At 46.1% G+C, this 24759-nt stretch overlaps 1 protein-coding gene across 1 annotated transcript; it reads right to left on the bottom strand.

Moving 5' to 3' along the window:
* Nucleotides 1-683: 683 nt before the first annotated feature.
* On the bottom strand, nucleotides 684-5257 carry LOC129338288 (gastrin/cholecystokinin-like peptide). The gene is made up of 3 exons (XM_054992377.1): nucleotides 5214-5257; nucleotides 2684-2926; nucleotides 684-802 (listed from the first exon to the last, which is right to left on the bottom strand). Exons 2-3 carry the CDS (start codon nucleotides 2922-2924, stop codon nucleotides 684-686), a joined length of 360 nt encoding a protein of 119 aa, XP_054848352.1. The 5' UTR covers nucleotides 2925-2926; nucleotides 5214-5257.
* Nucleotides 5258-24759: the final 19502 nt, after the last annotated feature.

Raw genomic sequence — 24759 nt, 5'->3', positions numbered from 1 at the left:
CTTCCCTCAAGTTTTGATGGGAAATACAGGCATCCTGGTCTTGCAGCTTGGCTCTCTGACTGCTGTCCAATGGGCTTTTCAACTGTCACTTGTCCAACATTCCACCAAGCTGCCTACATTTCCCATCAAAACTTGAGGGAAGCTGACAATATTATGAAGTCATTTTCAATACATTCTTCCTCTCCCCTCAAATGCTCCAAGTGGGGTGGACAACTGCTGCACCAGTAATTTCCAAAATATTTTTAATACTATGTAAAATACGAATTGTGCCACTGTCTATGTGGGATCTCTTGCCTTAAGAAATTGTACCTCTTGATTGAATGCAGACATGGGATTTTAAAGCACGTTGCCTCAAAGAGATGGAGGGAGGTACTGGAAGCCCCATCTTTGAGATGATATGCAGTCATTTGAAGGACTCAAGTTGTTGTGCAAGAATGCCCCCTTTGCATTATATTGCTTTGCCTGTGTGGGGGGCTATTTGTTGGCAAACTCTATCAGAACACGAGCCCTGTCGTTATCCCCCCGCCATTTATTAAACACTCATGGGGAAATACCATTGACACATTTTAATTGGTGCAAACATGCATGAGACACAGATCTAGAAAAGAACAGCATGCTTGTAAAATATCTGTGCCTCCTCCTCTGTGGGGTCTGGCAGGAGATACTCCTGGGTAGCTGATCACTTAGGCATCTTCATCCATATCCTCTAAGCTTCGGCGTCCAAAATCCATCCAGCTGGGGTAGGCATGGTTGGGGAGGCCATCAGCCATCTGCACAGAATTCTCCTTCCCAGCAAGCTCTGCTGTTGGGGAATAAGCACTGTGGTTCATTGGAGGTGGATGCAGGACACAGATGAGCTAAAGCTGCCCTGAGCCCCCTCCCCTTTCCCTCTCTCTGCTAGATACTCCAGATCCTCAGCAGTCTGATGCTAATGATGAACCCCCCCAAATTTCGCTGACATCCTAAGAATGGGCTTTTCCTGAGACCCAGAACAACTGCTGCCAGTAGACTGAGTAGACTGTACAGGACCAAAGGTGTTCATGTGTGTTCATGTGAACTCCTTTTGTGCTAAAAACCGGTCATAACATTCATTTATGCATTTAAAACATTTGCATGCCACCCGATTAGGGTCCCCAAGGTGGCAAATATTAAAACCCTAAAAACATTAAAACAATAACTTATAACAATTTAAATTTAAAACAGAATCAAAACATCCAATAAACAGATAACACAAAAAATAGGGAGGAGGGCCAATAACAGTTATTGGGGGTGTGCCAAACAAAACAGTCTTCACCCACTGGTGAAAGACAGCAATAGAGGGGGACAGATGAATGTCTCTGGGTTCTCCCACTATTTTCTAAACAGTTGGGAGGTCTGGCTATAGTGACTTTCATCAGGTTGCTGGCAAAAGAGAGGGTTGCCAACCTCCAAGTGGGGCCTGGAGACCTCCCTGAATTTCAACTGCAGGGAATCCCCTGCTCCCACCCTCCACTGCCCACCCCTGCTTACGGGGCAGGGGGGGCGGGGAATGTGCCTTGGTACAGCATGCTCTTATGCGTTGCAGCAACCCAATTCAGGCCAAGTCAAGCCCGATTCAGTCCGAATTGGGCTGCTGCGGAGTGCAGGAGCACTTCCACACTCTGCAGCGGCTTGATTCAAGCCGATTGGGGCCTGATTTAGCCCCAAATTGGGCCCGATTCGGCCCCCTGGGGAGTGCAGGAGCGCTCCCACGGTGGCTTGTGACCCATGTGATGACATCTCTTCCCAGAAATGACATCATTGAGCAAGCTAGTAGGTGCCAGGCCTCCAATCTCCCACTTGGCAACCCTAGCATTATACCCCACTGAGGAGGTTCAATTCTTAGCTGTCACAGCTAACACTTACTGATTAGCCTGTCCTCTGTGGATGTAATTAATCCTTTATTGAAGCTGTTTGAGGTAGCAGCCATACCTAAAGCATTCAACAATGACTTCCATAATTATGTGTTGCATTAAGTCATGTTTTCTTTTCCAAACCCTATCTTAAATGTGTTGTTTTTAATTAACATGAATTTTTAATTGTATTTTAATTGTATGTTTAATACGTTGTTATCCGCCCTGAGCCCGCTCGCGGGGAGGGCGGAATACAAATTTGAAATAAATAAATAAATAAAATCTTGGTCCATAATAGGGATCCAGGGAGGAGCTATCATGGCCAGTTAATGCTGAGAGGCCATGATTGGGGCTGGAAACAGGATAGCTTTCTTGAGAGACACTTTTATTTATTTTTAACATTTGTACCCAGATTTTCAGACTTTTTTTGCTCCTGAGATAGCTTACAAAGAAACTGGTTAGAAATAATGTCCTAGTTGCTACTCCATAAAGAGGGCTTTGTTTTGCCCCTCTCCTTTTGCAGGGGTGTCATCAGCTAATACGGGGGTGGGGGCAGGTGACAGCCAGGAAAGCCAATAGAAAAAGCTTTGTTCCCTCTGCTGCTGCTTCTGTGTTAGACTTGCTAGATAAACTGGGGGGGGAGGGGACCCTAACTAGTTGCAGGATGCTGTTTGCAAGACCAAAGAAGCCTGTTATTGTATGGAGAGCTTGAACTATAGATAACCCTGGAGAAGCACACTGATTTTTATCCAGGATTCAGTGGTACCAGATATAGGAGAATACAAAAAAGAAATGCATGGAAGACCTCCTACCTGCATAAATGTGGGGCAGGAACTGGGAGATCAGATGCTTTTGGTCCCAAGACAGTCCTCCTGGCCATTCCCGTCGGATGAGCCGCCCATTGCTACTCTTCTGTGTCCCCTCCAGTCCTGGCACAGATGTCCTATGCTTATTTGATTGACTGTCAACCTGACGGGATGTGAGTATGGATCTGGAGACGCTAGTGGCTATGAGGGTGGCTAGCAGCAGGCAGGCAAACACCTTGGGATGCATGTCTGGGAAGAGACAGGAGGCAGAGATTAGGAGGTTTGTAGAGTTTCCTGCCCTATCCTAGATAGACCAGGTTAGCCCAATTTCATTATATCTCAGAACTAAGGATGGTCAACCCTGGTTGGTACTTAGATGGGAGACACCAGGGAAGTCCTGGTTTGCTTTGCAGAGGCAGGCAATGGCAAACCACCTGTTTGTCTCTTGCCTTGAAAACCTGATGGGGTCACCATAAACTGGCTGTGGCTTGATGGCCAAAACCAAAACAAAACACCAGTTTCTTGCAATGCTACCCTCACCCACCACCAGCTACACCAACAACTTTCCATACACACTCATCAACCACCAAGTATAATGATCTCAAGAGCTTTGGCTCTAGTTTCTGCCCTGATCTATTGCAATACCAGGCTTATGCCCCATAGAACACACACAGAAAGAACTGATGCAAGCTACACTTTTGGTCCAAAAATACACTTTGGATGGCCTGAGAGTAAACAATTGTGGGGCATGCAAAGTAGGCACAGCGGATTTGTAATGCAATAAAATTGGGGAGGAACAATCTGAGAAACATTTATTGAGACCAATAAAAGTTTGCCTTACTGAATTTGATAGATTCATCTAAGCCCTGTTCACATGTTGTGAACGCACATACATCCAGCACATATGTACATACATGTATTTGTAAGAAAGAGCCAACATATGTTCACTTTGCAGTTGAAATCAGAGACCAGTCAATATGGAGTTTGTATCACTTGTTTAACTGTACATGCAGTGAATGTAACATGAAAATTACTCAAGGCCCACATTAAAAAAACACAAATGGATGCATGGATTATACAGGCATTCACGATAACATGTGAACAATCTAGTGTTAATATGCTGTCAAAAGCAGCCACCCAGAATTACCTGAGCGCCCACAAGCAAGGTATGAAGGTGGTGAGATTCTCCTCTTTGCTTCCACTGTCTCACAGGTGTACTGCTTCCAAACTTGGAGGTTCTATTTAGCTCACATGGCTAATGGCCACAGATAGTCCTACCCACCGTGTATTGGCTGGTCGTACACCTAAATGAGTGGCCATCTGCACATATTGCGGAGAGGGAATGATACATTAATTATACATTGTTTTGTGGAAGTAGTTGACCATGGAGGGTGTGGGGATAGCAGAGGCCCTGAGAACTTTGGAGGGTGGTGATTTTTTTTTTAATCTGGGGGAGTTCTAGGAAAGAGCAAACACCCCCCTAAAAAAATCAAAAGCTGCCTACATCTCCAAGAGAAGAAAGGAACTCAACAGAACTTCAGCTATCACTGCGGTATGATCTCCAACAGCAGAGGCCTGGTTCACCTGTGAATTGCCAAATCCAAACAATAGGGCCAGCCATTAGTGAGATGAAGGTTCTACAAATCCAGGGGGAACTCCCAGGTTTGCAGAAAAATCTGATGTTGGTTTTAAAAAACTAATTTGTGTGTGAAAACACGCCAAAAGCTGATGTATGGTGTCTACACAGGTACAGTCGTCGTAAACAGCAACAATAAAACAATCAAGAGGCCTCTAAAAATGGTTCATGAAAACTGGATAAAGCCAGGAGGAGGAGATAATGGCAGTGATGGCCAGTTGGAAATGAGAAATTCAGCCTGCACTGCTGGTGGAGAAGAAATTAGAACCAGTATGCGGTGGTGGTGATGGGAAAACATGGTTTCCTCCCCCCCCCCCCGATGCCTCACAGATCCCTATATTTTCATAGGTTAATTGCCATATTCAAATCCAGCATTTGGGGTCTGAAATTTGTTTTGTTTGTTCAAGGCTCCCAGCAAATAACAATAGTTAGAAATAATTTTAAAACTTCAGATTCCCTTAAAGTCTAACAGAAGTTAACCCTCCCCCTGCCCGTTTCTGTAGGGGATATAAACTGGGCCAGATAGGTGTACATCTATGCATCTGATGACGTGAACTCTGGCTCACAAACGCTAACGCTGGAATAAATGTTGTTAGGCTTTATGGTGCTGCTGGACTCCAGTTTTATTTAGAAATTATAAAAAGGGTTAAGCATTTTTAAGAAAGGAAGTAGAAAAGGATGACTGGAAAGCAAAGAGGGCGGAGAGAATATGGCCGATAAACCTCAAAAGGAGTTTTTAATTACATTGCAAAAAAGAAAAAAATAACCTTATCGAAGGACTAACAAATCTACAGGGAGAAAGTGGAGCAAATCTGAGGCAGACCTGATGAGAAATTTGTGATGCAAAGGAAGAATCTGTCTTGGCTTGTGCTCTTCCCTGCTACTCCAAAGGTTCCTTACCTTTTGGACTCCTCCAGCAAAGGTGCGCTCTTCTCTCAACAGGATTCTCCCTTCACTGCTTCTCCTCACAAAGCAAGCTGCCCTTTTAAAGGTGGGTTTGCTCCACCCCTTAGGAAGAGGCGCCCCCCCCACTCACTGTCCTTAGATCAGGACCGCCTCTGTTACGTCAATGGTATTTGGTGACTTGAGCATTTCCTCTCTGCTTCTTCCTTGCTGCATTGGTTGGTGAGAAGGTGGCCGTGGGCAGTTTAAAATCCAACTAGAATACTATGACAGAGCAAAACTTTTAAGCCTTTTAATGTGACAATATATTCACTCTTATTTTTACTTCTATGCTTATAGATCCTGATGAAGACGTGTAAGCAAAACACATAGGGGCAGTTAATGCATTATAACTATTTTCTCCCACTGCATCATTTTTGTTGTCATTTTGCTAAAACGCAACCAGGCCATTTTTCAATTAACTCCCCATAAGAACATAAGAACATAAGCAAAGCCATGTTGGATCAGGCCAGTGGCCCATCCAGTCCAACATTCTGTCACACACAGTGGCTAGAAATCCAGTGCCATCTAAAGGACTGTCAGTGAGGCCAGGACACCAGAAGCCCTCCCACTGCCTTCCTTCCAGCATCAAGACAACAGAGCACCACCTCCCCACAAAGAGAATACCATCTATCTCCTGTGGCTAATAGTCACTGATGGACCTCTGCTCCATATATTTGTCCAGTCCCCTCTTGAAGCTGGCAATGCTTGTAGCTGCCACCACCTCCTGTGGCAACGAATTCCATGTGTTTATCACCCTTTGTGTAAAGTAGTATTTTCTTCTATCTGTTCTAACCCGACTGCTCAATAATTTCATAGAGTGCCCACGAGTTCTTGTATTGTGAGAAAGGGAGAAAAACACATCTTTCTTGACCTTCTCTAACCCGTGCATTATCTTGTAAACCTCTATCATGTCTCCCCTCAGTCGTCTTTTCTCCAGGCTAAAGAGCCCCAAGCGCCTCAATCTTTCCTCATAGGGAAAGTGTTCCAACCCTTTAATCATTTTAGTTGCCCTTCTCTGTACTTTTTCCAGTGCTATGATATCTTTTTTAAGGTGTGGCGACCAGAACTGTACACAGTACTCCAAATGAGGCCTCACCATCGATTTATACAGAGGCATTATGATACCGGCTGATTTGTTTTCAATCCCTTTCCTAATAACCCCTAGCATAGCATTAGCTTTTTTTATGGCAGTCGCACACTGTGCTGACGTTTTTAGTGAGTTATCTATCATGACTCCAAGATCTCTCTCTTGGTCAGTCTCCGCCAGTTCAGACCCCATCAACTTGTATTTATATTTTGGATTTTTGGTTCCAATGTGCATTACTTTGCACTTGGCTACATTGAACCTCATTTGCCACATGGATGCCCACTCTTCTAGCCTCGACAGATCCCTTTGGAGTGCCTCACAATCCTCTCTGGCTTTCACCACCCTGAACAATTTCGTGTCATCTGCAAATTTAGCCACTTCACTGCTTAATCCCAATTCCAAATCATTAATAAACAAGTTAAAAAGCATTGGACCCAATACCGGCCCCTGTGGCACCCCACTGCTCACCACCCTCCACTGTGAGAAGTGCCCGTTTATACTCACTCTCTGTTTCCTATTAATTAGCCAGTTTTCGATCCCCAGTTCTGATTATCTGAATTATTGTCCTCAGCAACTAAGAGTGGACCTTCTTGGAGTGACCTGCCAGCTTGCTTTCTTCCTCCACTCTAAACCTCTCCTACTTCCCATTTCTTGCTTGCTTAATGCAGATCATTCTCCCCTACACACATCTGTTTCTGGGAAGGGTCATGGCTGAGGGAGAAGAGCACATGCTTGGATGCAAAAGACCCCAGGGTACAGCCCCTGGCACCTCCAGTTAAGAGATCTTGGATAGCAGATAATGGGGAAGGCCTTTCTCTGCATGGGACCTTGGACAGCCACTGCCACTCAGTATGGACCATATTGAGTTAGATAAACCAATGGCCTGTCTCGGTGTATAGCAGCTTCATAATTTCCACACAAAGTGAGGAGGGGGAAGAAGGGAAAGGAGGGTTGCCTTCCAGTATACCCTGATTTATCCCCCAGTTCCAGATTAGCAATAGGTACCTGCCTGCCACGAATATCAATTCCTATGGCAAATAACTACTATTATTATAATATTCTGTAACTAATTTTGTAAGTGTATTTTGCAATGCTGTACTACCCACTTCCCTTTCTGGCTTGCCTACCCATTTAACCAACAGGCTCAAGACTCCTTTCTCAAGTTCTAACCTATTTCAGTTTCACCTCCTTACCTTTAAGCATTTTATTCTCCTATTCCTTCCAATCCATCTTCTCTTCCTTTGCTGTCTCTACCTCCATGTTCGTCTGCCGGTCTTTTTTTTTTAAGTCCAGGATTTCCACCTCTTATCTCACACTTGCATGCATTTTCGTCACCACTCACCTCTGCCTTGTAACCTCATCCTTCGGAAGCTTTTGAAGATTCCTGTCTTGGTTCAGGCCTTCTCCTGTTAATGTGTTCCCTTTTATTTCTATTTCCAGGCCCCCTTTTCCTGGGGTATTTTTTTAATGATAGGGGCTATCCCCTTTTAATCTTTGTAAGGCACCTGGCCTATTTTTTTTTTTAGATACTTGATAAATAAAACATCAACGCAACTGCAGGTTTGCAGTTCAGCCCATAATGGGAGAAAGGGTACAAGAGAGATGGGAGGGCAATAAGAGGCAAAGAAATGGGGACGCAACTCGCCTACATTCAGAATGTTAGACTGTGAAGCCTGTTGGAATAGCCCAATTTTTCTGTCGCATTCTACTCTTTAAATGGCCCCTTGCAAATCAACTTTGTGTTCAAAAACTTTGTGCATACAAAATTGTATTTTCCAGTTTTTTTAAAAAATAAAGAAATCCTAGCTTTACAGGAAATGTTGACAAGATTGCATTTTTTATTCCTGGGTCACCCAGATCAGTAGTGTGCATTCATCCCTAATCCAGGACTGGATCCTGTGGCCCACCCACCTTTTTACTAAGTGAGCCTTCCTCCAAAGGGAGGACCCTTTCCTTCTAGAACAAGACTTAACACAAGAGTATTGCAGGATTCAACCCACTGCCAAATATATGGCCTGTGACCACTAACTACCTCTGCACAGAAAGGCAGGCTGTTAAGATTTCTGGTTGCTTTCTCAATCAAGGTGATGACTGGACCCTGTTTTCCCAGGATCAGCGCTGAGAAAAGAATTAAGTTGTCCAAATTTTCTCCTCTCCCATCCCTAGAATTAACCCCAAAGAGACATGTCCTCTCTCCGTAAAGGAATATCCAGCTCAACACAGCTAGTAGAAAGACATCAGGCCCACTGGCCAGCATCTCAGACTGAACACCCAGCAGTTAGTGAGTCAGACCTTTTCAAGCGGGCACATCCTGTGAGCACAACTCTTGTGTATAATTTCATCTTTCCCTGAAGGGAAAGTGGATGGGATTCCTCAGGGGAAAGGCTATGGCTTAGCATCAGAACACATGCTTTGCATACAGAAGGTCCCACGTTCCGTTCCTGCCATCTTTACTTAAGAAAGGCCTTTTTCTTCTTGAGACTACAGAGAGCCACCGCCAGGCAGAGTAGAAAATTCTGAGCCGGTCTAATGGTCCAACTTGGCATCAGACACTGTCATTAAGTCTGTCAGGACTCCGGACAGGAGCCATATTTGGTCCAGATCGTTATGCCACTGTCACACATTTCTCTTCATTATTTTCCACATATGGGCCAGTGACATGACATTTCCCTATTGTAGGACAGTATGGCACGCAGCAGTCCCCAAAGCTGATCTTTAAACAAACTTTCTTACTTTTAAGAATGATTGGGAATTGAATGGCAAAGGAAAACAGCAGGCTGATGAGGAAACAATTGTTTCACTCCTATCAAGGGATCGTTCAACAATCAGCACTTCCCAACAGAAACACAAACATTTTATTTTGACATTACTGGAAGATTGGGAAGACGTGCTTTTTTCCACAGACTAAATTTCATGGCACTTGATTTATCACTTTGTACTTGGATGACTTTTCTGATTAGTCCTCCAGGATGGAAGTCAGGCTGCCCTCCCCCCTTGCACTTCAACAGAGGAGTAATTGCTATTCAACAAGTACAGATTTTCCTCACATTACTGGAAGATCCAGAAAGGCTGTGGCTTGGATCCTATAAACAAGTTCCATGTGCACCAGTCTCTGCTGCAGAGTGTGCTTCCTCTTCTGATAAAACTTCCTTTTGCGCAAGGACCCAATGAAAACCATTGATTTTGCACAAAGGGACATTTTAGTGGAAGCGTGCTCCATGGCAGAGGCTTTGTAGCATTCATAGTACTAGTTCATGGAAGCCAATGAGGTTTTTCCATAGATTAGAGCAATGTTTCCAAACTGGGGTTCTGCAGGACATCATAAGAGGTTCTATGAGAAACTGGCCTAGAATTCAACTTTTGTGCAAAAATAAACAAGCTGAAACATCACACTGAAAGCAAACTTTATATTGACTTTGGATGTGAACCTTATTTTGATATTTGAAAAACACAGATTGTATAATTAAAAAGATAGGAAAAATGGGGGTTTTTTTGCATTGTAAGCTGATCACAGTGCAAGAGCAGTTCTTTACAAATAAAATGTCCTGACAATAATTTAGCAGTGATTAGATTGCACTTCCTGCCACCAACCTTTTCTGTAAATGTTCTCATAGGCAGGGGTTCCTCAGGATTTGAAAAAAATAATTTAGGGGTTCCTCCATAAAAAAAGCTGGGAAATGTTGGACTTATGTCTCATCTATTTTCATAGGCCTGGGATGGGGAAAGCAGCATGTATAGCATTGGTAGGAGAACATTTTGGCCTTCTCCAAATATGGCATCAAGATAATGGTATGTGTGGCATGGAGGATACAGAGGTTTCTGCTTGTTCAGACACACTACATATGCCGTACATAGAGCATCTTCTTCTCTTTGGGACATCTGCTGCAGCTCCAGATCCATTGCTGTCTTCGATCGATGGCCAGAGAAACATCTCCATGACGGGAAGGGATAGAAATGGCTTCTGCTTCTCAGCAGCATCAAACATGCAGGTGGCAACCTCCCTCACCCACCTTGTGTTGCGAGCATACCAAGCAGCAACTGCAGCAAATGGGGTTGATAGCAGGGGTCAGAAGGAACTTGGGTTGATAATGTCACCAAGCCAGGTCCAAAAGAAGTCCCGGAGCTGAGCTCTGCCTTGTCCCAGTTCAACTACACCCCTTGCTTTTCCAGTGGAAGAAGGGAGCTACCATATCAAGCAAAAATGTTTTGGCAAGCTGTCATCTGGCTAGCACTCCACGGGTTGCCGACTCCTCCTGACCTATAAAATTTCTAGCTGTCATGCATACACTTGCTGGGATCACAACCTCAGCCACAAAATAAAGGGGGGGGGCGTTTGGATGAAATTTTTCCATACATATTATAGTTATATAGATTAATAGTTAAAATATAAATAGTTAAACTAACAAACTAATTAAACTAATAAATTAACACACCAAATACTTTTTTTTCATAGGTTGTGTCAGACTGTGGCTAGATAAGGTACTCTCTGCAAGATTCCCTTTAGAAGCAAGAATAAGTCCAATGTCTAGCAAAGGAAGTTTTATTGCAGAAAAGGTCCATTATAGTCCACTGTCCTGAATAGGAGACTCAGGATGGTACATGATCATTGTTACCAATGAAGAGCAAGCATAGGATACAGAGTAACAATACCCATCTGGAACAGCCTCCCCCCACAGTTCTCAAAACAACATCTTTCAGTCCTGGGAAGCTGCTCTCCTTCAAGGCCAATGCCTGGTGGAACGGTGTTAGACAAAACAGTCCTCTGGTGGGAATGCTGCCTGGAACTTGTGCACCTGAGGAGAAAATACTTAAATACTAAAAGCATTAGAAAATGGAGTCAGTATGGTTAAGATATATACTGGACCTGACATTTCTGCCCCCCTTAAAATAGATCCCCCCCTGGTTTATATGGGTAGCGAGTATGAAAAGCTTTGGTCAATCTAGGAGCATGAACATGTGCAGAGTTCACCCATTCATCGTAACCAGAATCAAAGTCCTTCCACCTAATGAGGTAAAAAAGCTGATTTCTCTTGATTTTAGAGTCCAAAATTTGTTGTACCTCATAGTGTATTTGGTCGTCAATTAAAGTTGGAATGGGTGGAGCTTTGATATGCCATTTGTTGTCGGTGGGAGCTTTCTTCAAAAGGCTGACATGGAACGTATCATGCACATGGCGAAGGTTCTTGGGCAATGTTACAGCAACAGTCACTTTATTTATTACCTTGCGCACAGGAAAAGGTCCTAAGAATTTCAGAGCGAGTTTGCGGCTTGTCTGAGCTAGCTTTAGGTTCTTTGTGGAAATATACACATGGTCTCCTGGTTGTAATTCCCATTCGGCCACACGATGGCGATCTGCGTACTTTTTGTAATCCAGTTTGGCTTTTTCAAGGTGTCTCTTAATGATAGTCCATTGCTGCACCGCCTCCCCCCACCATGAGGATACATCTGGCAATTTAGAGGAATGGAGAGGGGGTGCGTCCAAAGGGAAGGGATTGAAGTGAGCCCCATATACAATTTTGAAGGGGGCTTCTCCCGTTGAAGCGTGTACACTGTTGTTATAGGAGAATTCAGCTAGAGGGAGAAGGTCCACCCAGTTATCTTGTTGAAAATTGATGTAGCAACGAAGGAACTGTTCTAATATTTGGTTTGTTTTTTCGGATTGCCCGTCGGTTTGTGGGTGGTGGCTTGAACTGATACCTTGTTCAATATTCAACATTTTCAAAAGCTCCCGCCAGAAGTTGGCAACGAACTGTCCGCCGCGATCCGAAATCACCTTGGACGGAAAAGAATGTAATTTTACGATGTGTTTTAGAAACAGATCCGCTAGTTTTCGAGCGGAGGGTATAGTAGTACAGGGGATAAAATGGGCTTGTTTGGAGAACAGATCTACCACAACTAAAATACAATTATGTCCTTTTGAAAGAGGCAGATCAGTGATAAAGTCCATGGAGATTACTTCCCAGGGCCTGTTCGGTGTTTCCAATGGTTGCAGGAGACCCGGAGGTTTCCCTTTTCTGGTTTTAGCGCTGAGGCAAACAGGGCAGGAACTAACGTATTGGGAAATGTCTTTGCGCATGCCCGGCCACCAGAATTGTCTTTGAACTAGGTGTAAAGTTTTCAGATACCCATAATGTCCAGCAGTGGGAGCATCATGACAGCGCTGCAAGATTTCCAACTTAAGGCTGTCCGGGACATAAAACTTGCTCCCAGCTAGCCAATCCCCCTGTGGGGATTGGGTTAGTTTGTTTCGCGGAGCTTTATTCCCCTCCTTCTCCACTTCAGTTTTAAGTTTCGATTTCCATTCTTGGTCGGCCGGGAGGGGCTGCTTAGCGCGGCTGCGAGTAGTCACCACGCCCCCAAGTTGCTTAGGCGAGAAGACCGTGTCGACAGTCTCCGCCCGCTTGCTCTTATGTTGGGGCATGCGCGACAGGGCGTCCGCCAAAAAGTTAGTTTTGCCCGGGAGATAATTGAGGGTGAAGTTGAATTTGGAAAAGAATTCCGCCCACCGCAATTGCTTGGCATTCAGTCTGCGGGGGCTTCGGAGGGCCTCCAAATTTTTATGATCTGTCCAGACCTCGAAAGGGTATCTCGCCCCCTCCAGCCAATGCCTCCAGTTAGTGAGAGCTGCTTTCACTGCAAAGGCCTCCTTCTCCCACACATTCCAATTCCTTTCTGCCTCTGAGAACTTTCTAGACAAGAATGCACAAGGCCGCAATTTCCCATCCTCCCCCTTCTGCAGCAAAACCCCCCCTATCGCCGTATCGCTGGCGTCGACCTGTACTATGAAGGGGGACTGTTCGTTGGGGTGGGAGAGGATGGGTTCCGTTACAAATTGCTTTTTAAGGCATTCGAAGGCCGTTTGGCAATCGGGGGTCCATTGTAGTTTAGCAGAGGGTTTTTTGGCTTGGTCCCCTTTCTCTTTGGTTTTCAGCAATTCTGTCAAGGGGAGTGTGATTTGGGCGAAATTTGCTATGAAGTCTCTATAGAAGTTGGCAAAACCCAGGAAGGATTGCAGTTCTTTGCGGGTGGTGGGTGTTTGCCAATCCTGGATCGCCTGTATTTTGGCTGGATCCATTTTCAACCCCTCTTGTGAGATACAATACCCAAGGTAAGTGAGTTCGGTTTTATGGAATTCACATTTGGACAATTTGATGGGCAGTTTATTCTTCATCAAGGTGGCCAGGACCTTTTGTACCATTTGAACATGTTCTTCCTCGGTGTCAGAATAAATTAAAACATCATCAAGGTACACCACCACCCCTTTGTACAGAAATTCATGTAGAACTTCGTTTATCATGGACATGAATACAGACGGGGCTCCCGCCAATCCAAAAGGCATAACTAAGTATTCATATTGTCCGAGGGGCGTATTAAACGCGGTTTTCCACTCATCCCCTGCCTTGATACGAACGTGGAAGTAAGCATCTTTTAGATCTAATTTCGTAAAGATCTTACCTTGGGCCACGACGTTGAGAAGGTCTCGGATGAGCGGTATAGGATAGGCGTTGTTGGTGGACACTGCATTTAGTCCTCGGAAATCCGTGCACAGTCTGAGCCCCCCATCCTTCTTTTTCACGAAGAGAACTGGAGCGGCGTGGGAGCTAGAGGCTGGGCGGATGAACCCTCGTTGGAGGTTGGTGTCGATGAATTTCCGGAGCTCTTCACGTTCATGGAGACTCATGGGATAGAGTCGTCCTTTAGGCAATGAGGCTCCGGGTAAAATTTCCACCGCACAGTCCGTTCGTCGGTGCGGGGGTAGAGTATCAGCTTCCTCCTCCGAGAAAGCATTTAGAAAAGGCCAGTACGGTTCGGGTATTTGGTTGACTTCTTCTTGGGTGAGGAGGGCCTTTTCTTTATAAGTTGGGTCTTCGCCCCAGTTTTGATTCCAACGGTGATTTTTACAGTTGGCATGATTGAAGGTAATACATCCTTGAGCCCAGTCTATGTAGGGATTGTGATCACATAGCCATTTGCTGCCTAGAATTAACGGGTACTTGGCAGTAGAGCTGATGACAAAGGACCTCTTTTCCCAATGTTGTCCCATGCCTGTGATCACCGGGATGGTTTCAGTCGTGACCGGATTCATGTTGGTACCATCCATTTGTTCAAAAATTACTGGATTTTGTAAATCCCGAGTTGGTAAGACCAGTCCATTGACTAGAGCTGGGGCTATGATGTCTCTTGAGCAACCCGAGTCAATAAGAGCTTGCACCCGAATGTGCATTTTTCTCTCTGGGTTGATTAAAGTCACTGGCATGAATAAAATGGACCCAGGTGGCCGGTTCCGTGCAGGGACGGGCTTGGGGCGGATCTGTCGTTTGGGCCCTTTTACGACAGATCCATCTCGTTTCCCGACTGGGGACTTTCTGGATTGACTTCTGCAGATGGGGAAGCGGGATCGTATTCCATAACTTCTTCCGCTTCCAGCCCTCTTTCTGAGGCTGGCCTTTGGGAAGCGCCGCGGCCTCTGTTTGCTCGTGGAGCTGGAGTCGGGCGTTGGAGCGTAGGGAACGGAGCAAGGGTTGGACGCCGTAATTGGAGCGGAGGTCTTTGCACAGGCCGGTAGGGGCATTGTGCTGCAAAGTGACCAGCCTGTCCGCATTGCAAACACAGCCCTTGTTGCCATCTAGCATCTCTCGCTCCACGGGTGGCGTAGCCAGCTCCCCGAGCTCCCTTCTGTAAGGTCAATGGTCTTCGTTGTCCCGTTTGTTGTTGTTGCTCAACCAAACGGACTTCTAAAATGCGATTTTCCACTTCGCAAACAAGTTGAATCCAACCTAACAGCGTAGGGGGATTGTCTTGCATGAGGGCTCTGTCCAAAAGTCTCGGATTAAGTCCTTGTTTGAACAGAATAATTTTTGTGGACTCCTCACACCTGGGGCACTTGGCAGCCAATTGTCGGAATTTCATGATATAGTCTCTCGCTGCCATGCTGCCCTGCTTAATGGCCTGCAATTCTGTTCGGGCCCTGGTTTCCTCTAAGGGATCTTCATATTGTGCTCTAATAGCATCCACCAACCCCTGGAGAGTATCGAGTTCTGGGGCCCCGATATTATATAGTCCTACGTACCAGTCCGCTGCTTTCCCTTGTAAACGGGAGCCGAGGTGTTCAATTTGGCTGGCCTCGCTGCCGAAGAGGTGTCCCCACCGGTTGAAGAATTGCACGACTTGCACTAGAAAAAAGCCCAGTTTGGAGGGATCCCCGTCAAAAGTGGCGTCTAGTTTCACCCAACCCATTGGGAGGTCTTGCCTCGGAGCCGGGGCTGGGTAGAAGTCCGCCGGAAGCCTCAATGGCACTTGAGGTATGAGGGGACCCGGTTGTGCTGGCGGTGGCCTCACCGGTTGAGCCGGGGGTGCCGGCCTCGGCTGGGCTGGCGGTGGTGCTCTCGGCAGGGCTGGTGGCGGTGCTCTCGGCAGGGCTGGTGGCAATGCCGGAGGTGCTGGCCGTAGCGGTTGAGGTGCTGGCGGAGTAAGAATCGGCCGCTGAGGGGTGGGTTGGTGGGGTCGCAGTGGTGTAGGTCCCATCGGTTGGGTCGGAGGCGGTCTTACGGGTTGTTCCAGTGGCAAACGTATCGGCTGCAGCGGCGGGGTTAGTTGTGGTCGAAGCGGAAGGGGCCGCAGCGGCGAAGGCCGAATGGGTGGAAGGCCGCGCGGGCTTGCCCCTCCGGGCGTTGTTGTTCTGGGAAGCGTCGGCTGGCCTTTTGGCGCTGGTAGACCATCTCCCGGAGGTTGCCCGACGGGAACAGTTTCGCGCGGTTGACCAGGGGCTCCCCCCCCCGATGGAGCCACGGGTGCTCCCGCTTGGTCCGGCCGGACCGTTTTCGGGGAAGTATGGGGGGGTATCACCGGTGTATCACTTGGCTTTTCCTCCCCTTCCGTAGGCCTCTCAACGGGGGTCTCGTCTGGCGGCACATCCCCTCCCGTGATAGGAGGTTCGATGGGAGTCTCACCGGATGGCACAACCGGGTGGTCCCTTCTCGGTGGAGTTTCCCGCTGAGGGGGAAGTTCCTTGGGTTGTTCTCCCGATTCGCCAGGATAGGTGCCCCCCCCGCCGGTAGGCGACGACCGCTGCTGAACTTCCTCCATCGGATAGGAGATGACACTTTGAAGGGTAGCTATCTGTATCGCCATCTCTTCAGGAGACAGTCTTTCCCCTGCCCCCATTGAGGAAATTAAATGAATGGCGTGAGCCAAGCTTTCTTCCATATCCATCAGCTTAGCTTCTAATTGTTGTATACGACTTGGCCCTGGTTGTTCGCTCAGGGAACCTTCATTCGCTGTACTCACCGGGGAGAAAGGGCCCCACGGAGGAGGGTCCCCTTGAACTATTCGCGACCTCGCGGCTAGAATTCCCTTGGCCATACCCGTCACGGCCGAGATGCTGGTATCTACCGCATAGGTGCGACCTCGTATCTGCTCCCAACTTGGTTCAGGGACTTCTGTTGGCTCCTTCCACGGGGCAAGTTCGGAATAATCCCAACTCAGGGCGCCTCGGCGAGACGTGTCCCCCTCCATCTGCTCAAACGTCCTGTTCCAATATCGCCATGGTTGGCTGCTATCTAGTTCCGGGACGGTTTCTAGGCTTCGGCGCCCGTCCATCGAGACTCGTGGATGGAGTCCACCTGCCCGGCGCTCTCTGGTTTCTCGGGGTCTGGCTCCCCACTCCGACGGGGTGGGCACCGAGATCAAGGGGAGAGCGGTTGCTTTCGGCCTTGCCCCGAGATTGCTTTCGGTCTCGTTTCGAGTACTGAAGTCGATGAGAGGCAGGGTAGAAGTGGAGGCTCCGGTTCCGTTCCCGGTTGCTCCCAGCTCCTGGGAGTCTTGGGTTGGCACCGGTTGATTGTCGGGAGACGCATACGGATCAAACAAAGGATCCCTGTCCGGGACAACCTTGGATTCCGCTGGGCCCGACGCAGACATGATTGGTAACAAAATGTCAGACTGTGGCTAGATAAGGTACTCTCTGCAAGATTCCCTTTAGAAGCAAGAATAAGTCCAATGTCTAGCAAAGGAAGTTTTATTGCAGAAAAGGTCCATTATAGTCCACTGTCCTGAATAGGAGACTCAGGATGGTACATGATCATTGTTACCAATGAAGAGCAAGCATAGGATACAGAGTAACAATACCCATCTGGAACAGCCTCCCCCCACAGTTCTCAAAACAACATCTTTCAGTCCTGGGAAGCTGCTCTCCTTCAAGGCCAATGCCTGGTGGAACGGTGTTAGACAAAACAGTCCTCTGGTGGGAATGCTGCCTGGAACTTGTGCACCTGAGGAGAAAATACTTAAATACTAAAAGCATTAGAAAATGGAGTCAGTATGGTTAAGATATATACTGGACCTGACAGGTTGAATATAATGCTGAATAAGAGCCCCGTGGCACAGAGTGATAAGCTGCAGTACTGCAGCCCAAGCTCTGCTCATGACCTGAGTTCAATCCTGGCAGAAGCCAGGTTCAAATAGCCGGCTCAAGGTTCACTCAGCCCTCCATCCTTCCGAGGTCGGTAAAATGAGTACCCAGTTTCCTGGGGGTAAAGTGTAGATGACTGGAGAAGGCAATGGCAAACCACCCCGTAACAAAAGTCTGCCAAGAAAACGTTGTGATGCGACGTCCCCCCATGGGTAATGACTCAGTGCTTGCACAGGGAACTACCTTTACCTTTAAAATGTTTATGTAGAGGTGTAAAAGTATGATATTTAGTTTTGTTATATACTGTGTTTATATCTCTTATGTAACTCAATTCTATTTTATATATTTTTTCTATTATAGCTTAATGTATTCAGTATAATGTTCTGTGCACTTTCTATTGCTATTGTTTTTTTAACTTCTATTTCTAAATAAAACTTTAAAAAAGATACACAATAGCGTGCATGTGCAAAATAGCTAGAAATCATCTGTATTGACATACAGCCCCCCTCATCTTGAGTGTCCTTGACCAGTGGTCTAGAATGAGGACCACTGTTTTCATTTGCTTGCTTTTTGTGATCTGTATTTTAAAACCTTGTCTGGCCTTCATGTGGGAGAGGGTATAAAAAGTCCTTCCTGCACCCCTTACTGACCATTTTCACACTGCTTACTGGCCCCAGAACATCCACCTGCACTGCTGTTTTTCAGCACACTCTTTAAAATTAGTACTGAAAAGCTGCTTGCCTGTTCCTCATGTGATGGAAACTTTTAAGAAACACTCTTTGGCTCTTAAGCATTCTCTTCCATTATTTCAATCATGGTCTCAGACGCCACAAGAAAAGAGTTCCAGTCCACAGTTGAAGAAACAATGGGGTTGGATCCAACCAGCCTTTTCCCTGTTAAAAAAGAGAGGTGTGAGATACCCTTTGACCACCAAAGTGGTTATTCTGGAGATTATGAGACCTGAATGGACAAAAAAAAATGGTGGTGTGGACTTGCATGGACAAAAAAAAAATTGAGCATGGACAAAATACATGTAGAATGGAGTCTGTGATAAAGGAGGAGGCCTGGGCAAGTTCAAGCCGACCACCTAAACTTTATGCGTTAAGCTCCAGGTGATTCAAACACTATGCATGGTGCACCCTCTTGTTTTCAAACAGCAGAACTGCAATAATTTCATTTAAACATACTTTTCATGCACTTTCCCCATGTACACTTAAAATATGCTGAACTATTAGACTGGATTCCAATGCATAGTTACACACATTTACACTCAACCAATTCTAAACACAATTATTAGGGAATAACTTATATTGAACAGAAACAGGACTTGTTTCAGAATAAACAAGACAAAACCAGTCGTGAATGTAGAAGCCAGCAGGGAGAACTGAGGCTACCTACACCCAGGTAAGCCCAATCTTATTAAATCTTGGAGACTAAACAGGGTCAGCATTGGTTAGTAATTGAATGGGACACCCTCTAAGGAAGACCAGAATTGCTATGCAGAGGTAAGCACTGACCAATCTCTTGCCTTGAAATCCGCAGCAGGGATCGCTATTCATCAACTATGACTTGACAGCACTTTCCACCACCAATATATTGTCCAGAGTGTTGGCTATATAACTGATGTCTGCTGCTGGAGTTCCTAGCTTTCAGGAAATGCATTCATATCCTTGAGACTGGCCCTGTAGTCTGACAATAGCCGTAGGGAGCTAATTTCCAAAGCACCACGTGAGTCCTAGTCAGATCAGGATCACAGCGTTGAGGAAGGTGAGGAAGAGCTTGAATCTCCTCCCTAGGCCTATTCCTGAATTGAAACAGTCCCAGGGAGGTGTTATTTGCCCTACTGTTTATTTGCCCTGTCACTTACATGTCAGGAAAATGGTCTGGGAGGGGGAGAGGGAAGTGCTGAAACCCCTTCTCTTCTTGTGCCATTAACCTAATCCAAATTGGGCCCCTATACTAGTTGCCTACTTTCTGACTCAGGGCCGGCGTGTCCATTGAGGCAGGTCCGGCAGCCGCCTCGAGCGCTGAGTCACCGGAGGGGGTCGCTGGCAGCGGCAGTGCTGAGGGCTGAACGGGAGGGATGGGAAGCTGCCCACACGCTGCCCCGGCCGCCTGCCGCGCCTGGCCCACAGCTGCTGCAGTCTCCCAGCCCTCCCGTCCTGCGCTGCCGCCGCCATCACATACCCCGGTGGCACATGGCGCAATGGAGCGGGAGGATGCACACGCGCCTCCCCAGCCATCTGCCGCGCCTGGCCAGGAGTGTAAGCCAGCGGCGGAAGCGCGGGGCAGTCTGAGTGGGCAGCCTCCCAGCCCTCCCGTCCAGCCACCGTCAGCACACAGCTGCAGGCCAGGCATGGCAGGCGGCCAGGGCGGTGCACAGCAACCGAGCAGGAGGGCTAGGCCACTTGCATGCCGTCCCTGCCGCCCGCTGTGCCAGTGGGGCTGGCTCCAGTGGCATGCTGCGTGATGATGTCACATGCATTGATGCCATCACGTAGTCTGGGTGTGCGCGCGCTTTGCACGAGTCGGGAGACAGCAACAGACCTGAAACTACCCCCGGCCTCAGGCGCCAGAAACCCCGGCGCCAGCCCTGTTCTGACTGTGGTGAACTAAAGAGACATCACATCTAGTTTGAGCCTACAATTGCTGACCAAAGATGCTGAGAGGAAGAGAGATATAGGCTAGCAATCCATGGACTTATTTGAAGTTTTTTGCTCCCATGGAGACCATTCCTGCCCGGGAGAACAAGAGTCTGGGTACAGGGGGTCTTCAGGCTGAGAGGGGAGGGACTCATTTCTCAGATGGCAAGTTGTGGGTAGGATTCTTGGTAGTGGGATATTCTATCTCACATGGGATATGTGAACGTGTAAGCAGTTTCAACTTCATTATGGCTTACATAAAGGGGGCAAAGGCTGTGGACACTATGCACTGTCTAGATAAATTGGTAGGTAGTGAGAAGTGGCCGTAGGTCAGCAAATGCATTGGGAAGTGGAGCCATAAGGTCTAGTCTGAAGAGTTTAGGTTGCTAGGCAGCAGGTTAAAGACCAGGACTTCCAACCTGTTGCATACATCGGGCCCGCTAGAAGGGAAAAAATTAGGAGTGACTTGGGTATCAGCCCAATGATTGTTGGGATGGGCACTGCATGAAGATATCCCAATCTCTCAAATTACAGCCAGGCAGAGTAAAGGGACCAGGGGACAAGAACTGTTGAAAGCAGGCTAGAGAAACCTTTTTTTAAAAAAATGTGAAACATTAGTTTCGACTCTGTCTTGGACCCAAACATTGAGAAGGCTAGAAGGAGGCTCCCTCTTTGTGCCATCACTGCTCAGATCAAGAGCAGACTCTGGAGGCACAGCTTCTGCAGCCCATCCTGGACACTTCAGCACAAGGGGCAGCTCCCCTGCACCTTGCCAGAGCAGCCTGCTTGGTGTGGCCAATTTGCTCAAGCGGGCCCTGAAGAAGGCCTCAGTTCATGTTTGGTGTCTGGATGAAAACGTCAACACGTTTGACACTGGCTACAGACTATTAGGCAAGGGTCTGAAAGCAAGACAGCTAAACACTTGTCTAGGTCTACGGTGTAATGGGTGTTGCCATATAATATACTGTTCTGGTGGCCCTATCTCAAAAAGGGCACTTTAGGACCCAAAGGGCAACACAAAATGGTTAAGGGGCTGGAGCTTTCCCCCTAGGTTAGACAATTTCAGACTTTATAGTTTAGGGGAAAAGACAAGGATAGTTTACTAAAGTATGCATGGGGAGGATCAGTGGCCAAAGAACTTTTTCTTTCTCTCCCATAAAACGAGACTTCAGGAGTTGATCCAGGAAGGACAGACAAAAGGGAGTAGTTTTTCATTCAGTAAGTAATTCAGTTGTAGAATTCACTGCCACTAGTTCAGTGGGCTTTAAAAGGGGACTGACTACACCAATTCATTGTTAAGTACATCAATGAGCACTAACCACTATGAGACAATGAAGCTCCCATGGTTAGAGGCAATTACCCATTGAATACCAATGATGTGGGGAAGCAACAACAGGGGGAATATTTGCCTGCTTGCAGACTTTCCGGGGGAATCTGGTATGACACATGTAAACAAGGAAGGTGAAATAGTTGGACCGTTTACCAGATCCAATATCATTGTTCTTACTCACATTTTTATTCCTTTCGTTTTCATGTATGTCTCCTTTCAGGTAGCTACTTTTTTTTTAAGTGCACTGTACACCTATAAGAACCCTGCCCAGAGTAATTTTGTTGTTGCCTCAAATGTTTTTGCTTGCTTAACGAGGCAGCTTTTCACCACTACTGATTTTGCTGCATCTTGCAAAAGGAAGATCCATCACTGTCCTTTAGACATTTAGAATTTGAGGATGAAAGAATTATTACGTTTAGAAAATCAAACATTTTGGATATTAAAGAACAAAAGACTTCCCCTTACTCAAAAATGAAAATCTGTGACAGAGGTCCCATTTTAAGAAAAAAAACCCAGCTCCTTTAAAAAAACATACAAACTGAAGCCTCTTTTTTGGTATAAAATTTCAGGGCCAAAAACTGTAAAAAAATTTCATATGTCCACGGGGAAGGTTGCTTTCAATAAATATGAGAATTCAAATATTTGTATAAGTGGATCATTTAGAAAGTGATAGTCGAGGGCCAAAAGAGATTATTACTATCAGACAACTTGACGTTGTTCTCCTAAAGATAATTTCTGAAACTGATGAATGAATAAAACCCACTCCATCACTGAGAGAAGTTCAAATCCAATAACTGGGAGTTTTGTGGCTAAAATATCAAAACCTAAGTGGCTTTCTGATGCTCGCAGCAAATAAAGGAAAGACTGATAGACCAATAGATGAGAAAAATTAACAAGGCACTGACCTTCATATTGCAATTAGGAAATATTAACAAGCCGTCAATCTCGAAAGAGTCGCATACACAGGACAGTCTTTTGACAAAGTGCAGGTTTAGTACATATTATGAAATGGGAAGGCAGCCCATTTAAAAATCAATCTCATCCTTGTGCTGTTGAGTTGCTAACGGGCTGTAGTGTACTGGTCAAATATTTGAAGAGGATAAGGCATCTCTAAGTTACCTCTCTTCTCGGAATTCATAAGAAATTGTATGCATACCTTTTAGGCATAAACATTAATTGGCAATGGTGTTTTATATCAGCACTTGCACAAACAAAACAAGATGTTATGTGACACTGGCTCACCAACTCATATAGTAGCAGCGCTTTCTCCAACAGTACACTAGGTTATTTGGAAGTCAGTGGAGAAGTACATGTCCTTGCAGAAGACTATCTACTTTACAGTCTTGAAAGTAGATTTCCCACCAACTTCATTTATATCACACCGTCTTTTAGGCAGCTCCTTTACCCACTACAGTAGCACACTGCAAGTACCAAGACAAATTTGTTATTTAAGGAATGTTAATTCCAAGCCATTGTAAAAGAAGCCTCCATGCCAAATGTTAACTTTCTTACTACTGACCCTTCGCCCTGGGTTATGAGAGAAAAATAAACTGTAAGCCACTGAGTTAAGCAACAAGTATTTTGGGGCCAGCACTGAAATGCCAGATTACTTCCAATTATAGAGCAGCTTTCCAAAGTCCTCGACATCTGCCATGATTGTCAAACTTCACTACAGTGAAGCTTAATTATCAATTTAACTTTCATGCTCTGACCACACTGCCCCACGCACGAAATCCTAGTTTGGAGATCATGCTGAGAGTAAAGGCATTCATATTCTTAGCCCACCTCACAGGAGTTACTGAGAATTTGTGAGAATTAGCAAACCAGTTTAAAGTCTGTAGCAGAGTCTTAACTGATAGGCTATTATTAGTTCTCAACACTTTAGCCACACTTGCCTTTTTGAAGGAAGCTAGTCCAAAGCAACAAGCATGTGCCCTCAGGGCATGGCTATTAAATGCATTATATTCTAGGCATTCCCCAACAACCAGGAAGGGTATTACCCCACCCCAGGCAGGAAGAAAACCAAACTGTTTCTGCCAACCATTAGCCAAAACAGGCCCTTTGTTAGCATGGCTGGCGCTCCCAACCTATGGGAGATAAACATGAAGTATTTCCAGTTTAATGAGCTTTAGTTGCAAATGACAGGAAAAGGTCTAATGGCCTATTCAGGCTCTGATTAAAATCTACACAAGAATACCTGTGCAGCTATTTAGCAAGTCTTTAAGGTAGATCATCCAGTCTCGCTTGTTGGCACAAGGGAGCCAGTTTGGCGTGGTGGTTAAATATGGCAGGACTCTAACCTGGAGAACCGGGTTTGATTCCCCACTCCGCCACTTGAAGCCAGCTGGGTGACCTTGGGTCAGTTTCTTGGATTTCTCCCCTCACCCACCTCAGTGCGATTGTCACTTTGTAAACTGCTGAGCGGGCATTAAGTTGTCCTGAAGGGCACTATATAAATCAATTATTATTCATGCCTCTGCAAAGGACCCACTGAACAATCCTGATTTTGATACCTACAAGTATGTACTTTGGCCTATAGATAAGTGCGTATATGCCACTCTTCTAGACAGATTAGTGCCCCATGCAGTGAAAAAGTGTTATCCCCACAATACAGCTGGGGTCGAGAGCAGTGGCTTACCCAAGGCTGCTCCTCTCAGCCCTAGCCTTCAACACCATGATTGGTTGGCCAGCACATAAAGTTGGCTAGTAAACTGCAGATGGACACCAAGTGCTGCTGATTCTTATTCATCTCCTTCTATATAGCCACTTATTTAAAAAGATATATCCAGTACACCAAGAATCTGACACAGGGGAAATAGAAGTTTTGTATGCGAACTGAAAAGTTTTGCTTGCAGAATGACGGTAACTTTTATCACTGGTAACCATGCTGCCTTCTCCAAAACGACCATTGTTTAGACATTTAGTAAAAAAGCTGGGAGAACCACTTCCCCATGAATTGTTACTGGAGTTGAACAAAGAATTATAAATCTACAAGTATCCCTTCAAAGAAGGGGCTGAAAACACAAGGCAAA

The sequence above is a fragment of the Eublepharis macularius genome, chromosome 12 (genome assembly GCF_028583425.1).
Source record: "Eublepharis macularius isolate TG4126 chromosome 12, MPM_Emac_v1.0, whole genome shotgun sequence".
In the NCBI taxonomy this organism is placed as follows: domain Eukaryota; kingdom Metazoa; phylum Chordata; class Lepidosauria; order Squamata; family Eublepharidae; genus Eublepharis; species Eublepharis macularius.
The sequence above is the reverse complement of the archived record's forward strand: the minus strand, read 5'-3'. Positions and strand labels throughout refer to the sequence as shown.

Excerpts from the sequence above, each read along its gene's own strand:
- LOC129338288 (XM_054992377.1), bottom strand. The coding sequence starts at position 2,924 with ATGCATCCCAAGGTGTTTGCCTGCCTGCTGCTAGCCACCCTCATAGCC. Across the intron at positions 803-2,683 it reads CCTGCCCCACATTTATGCAG|CAGAGCTTGCTGGGAAGGAG; the intron begins GTAGGAGGTCTT and ends ATTCCCCAACAG.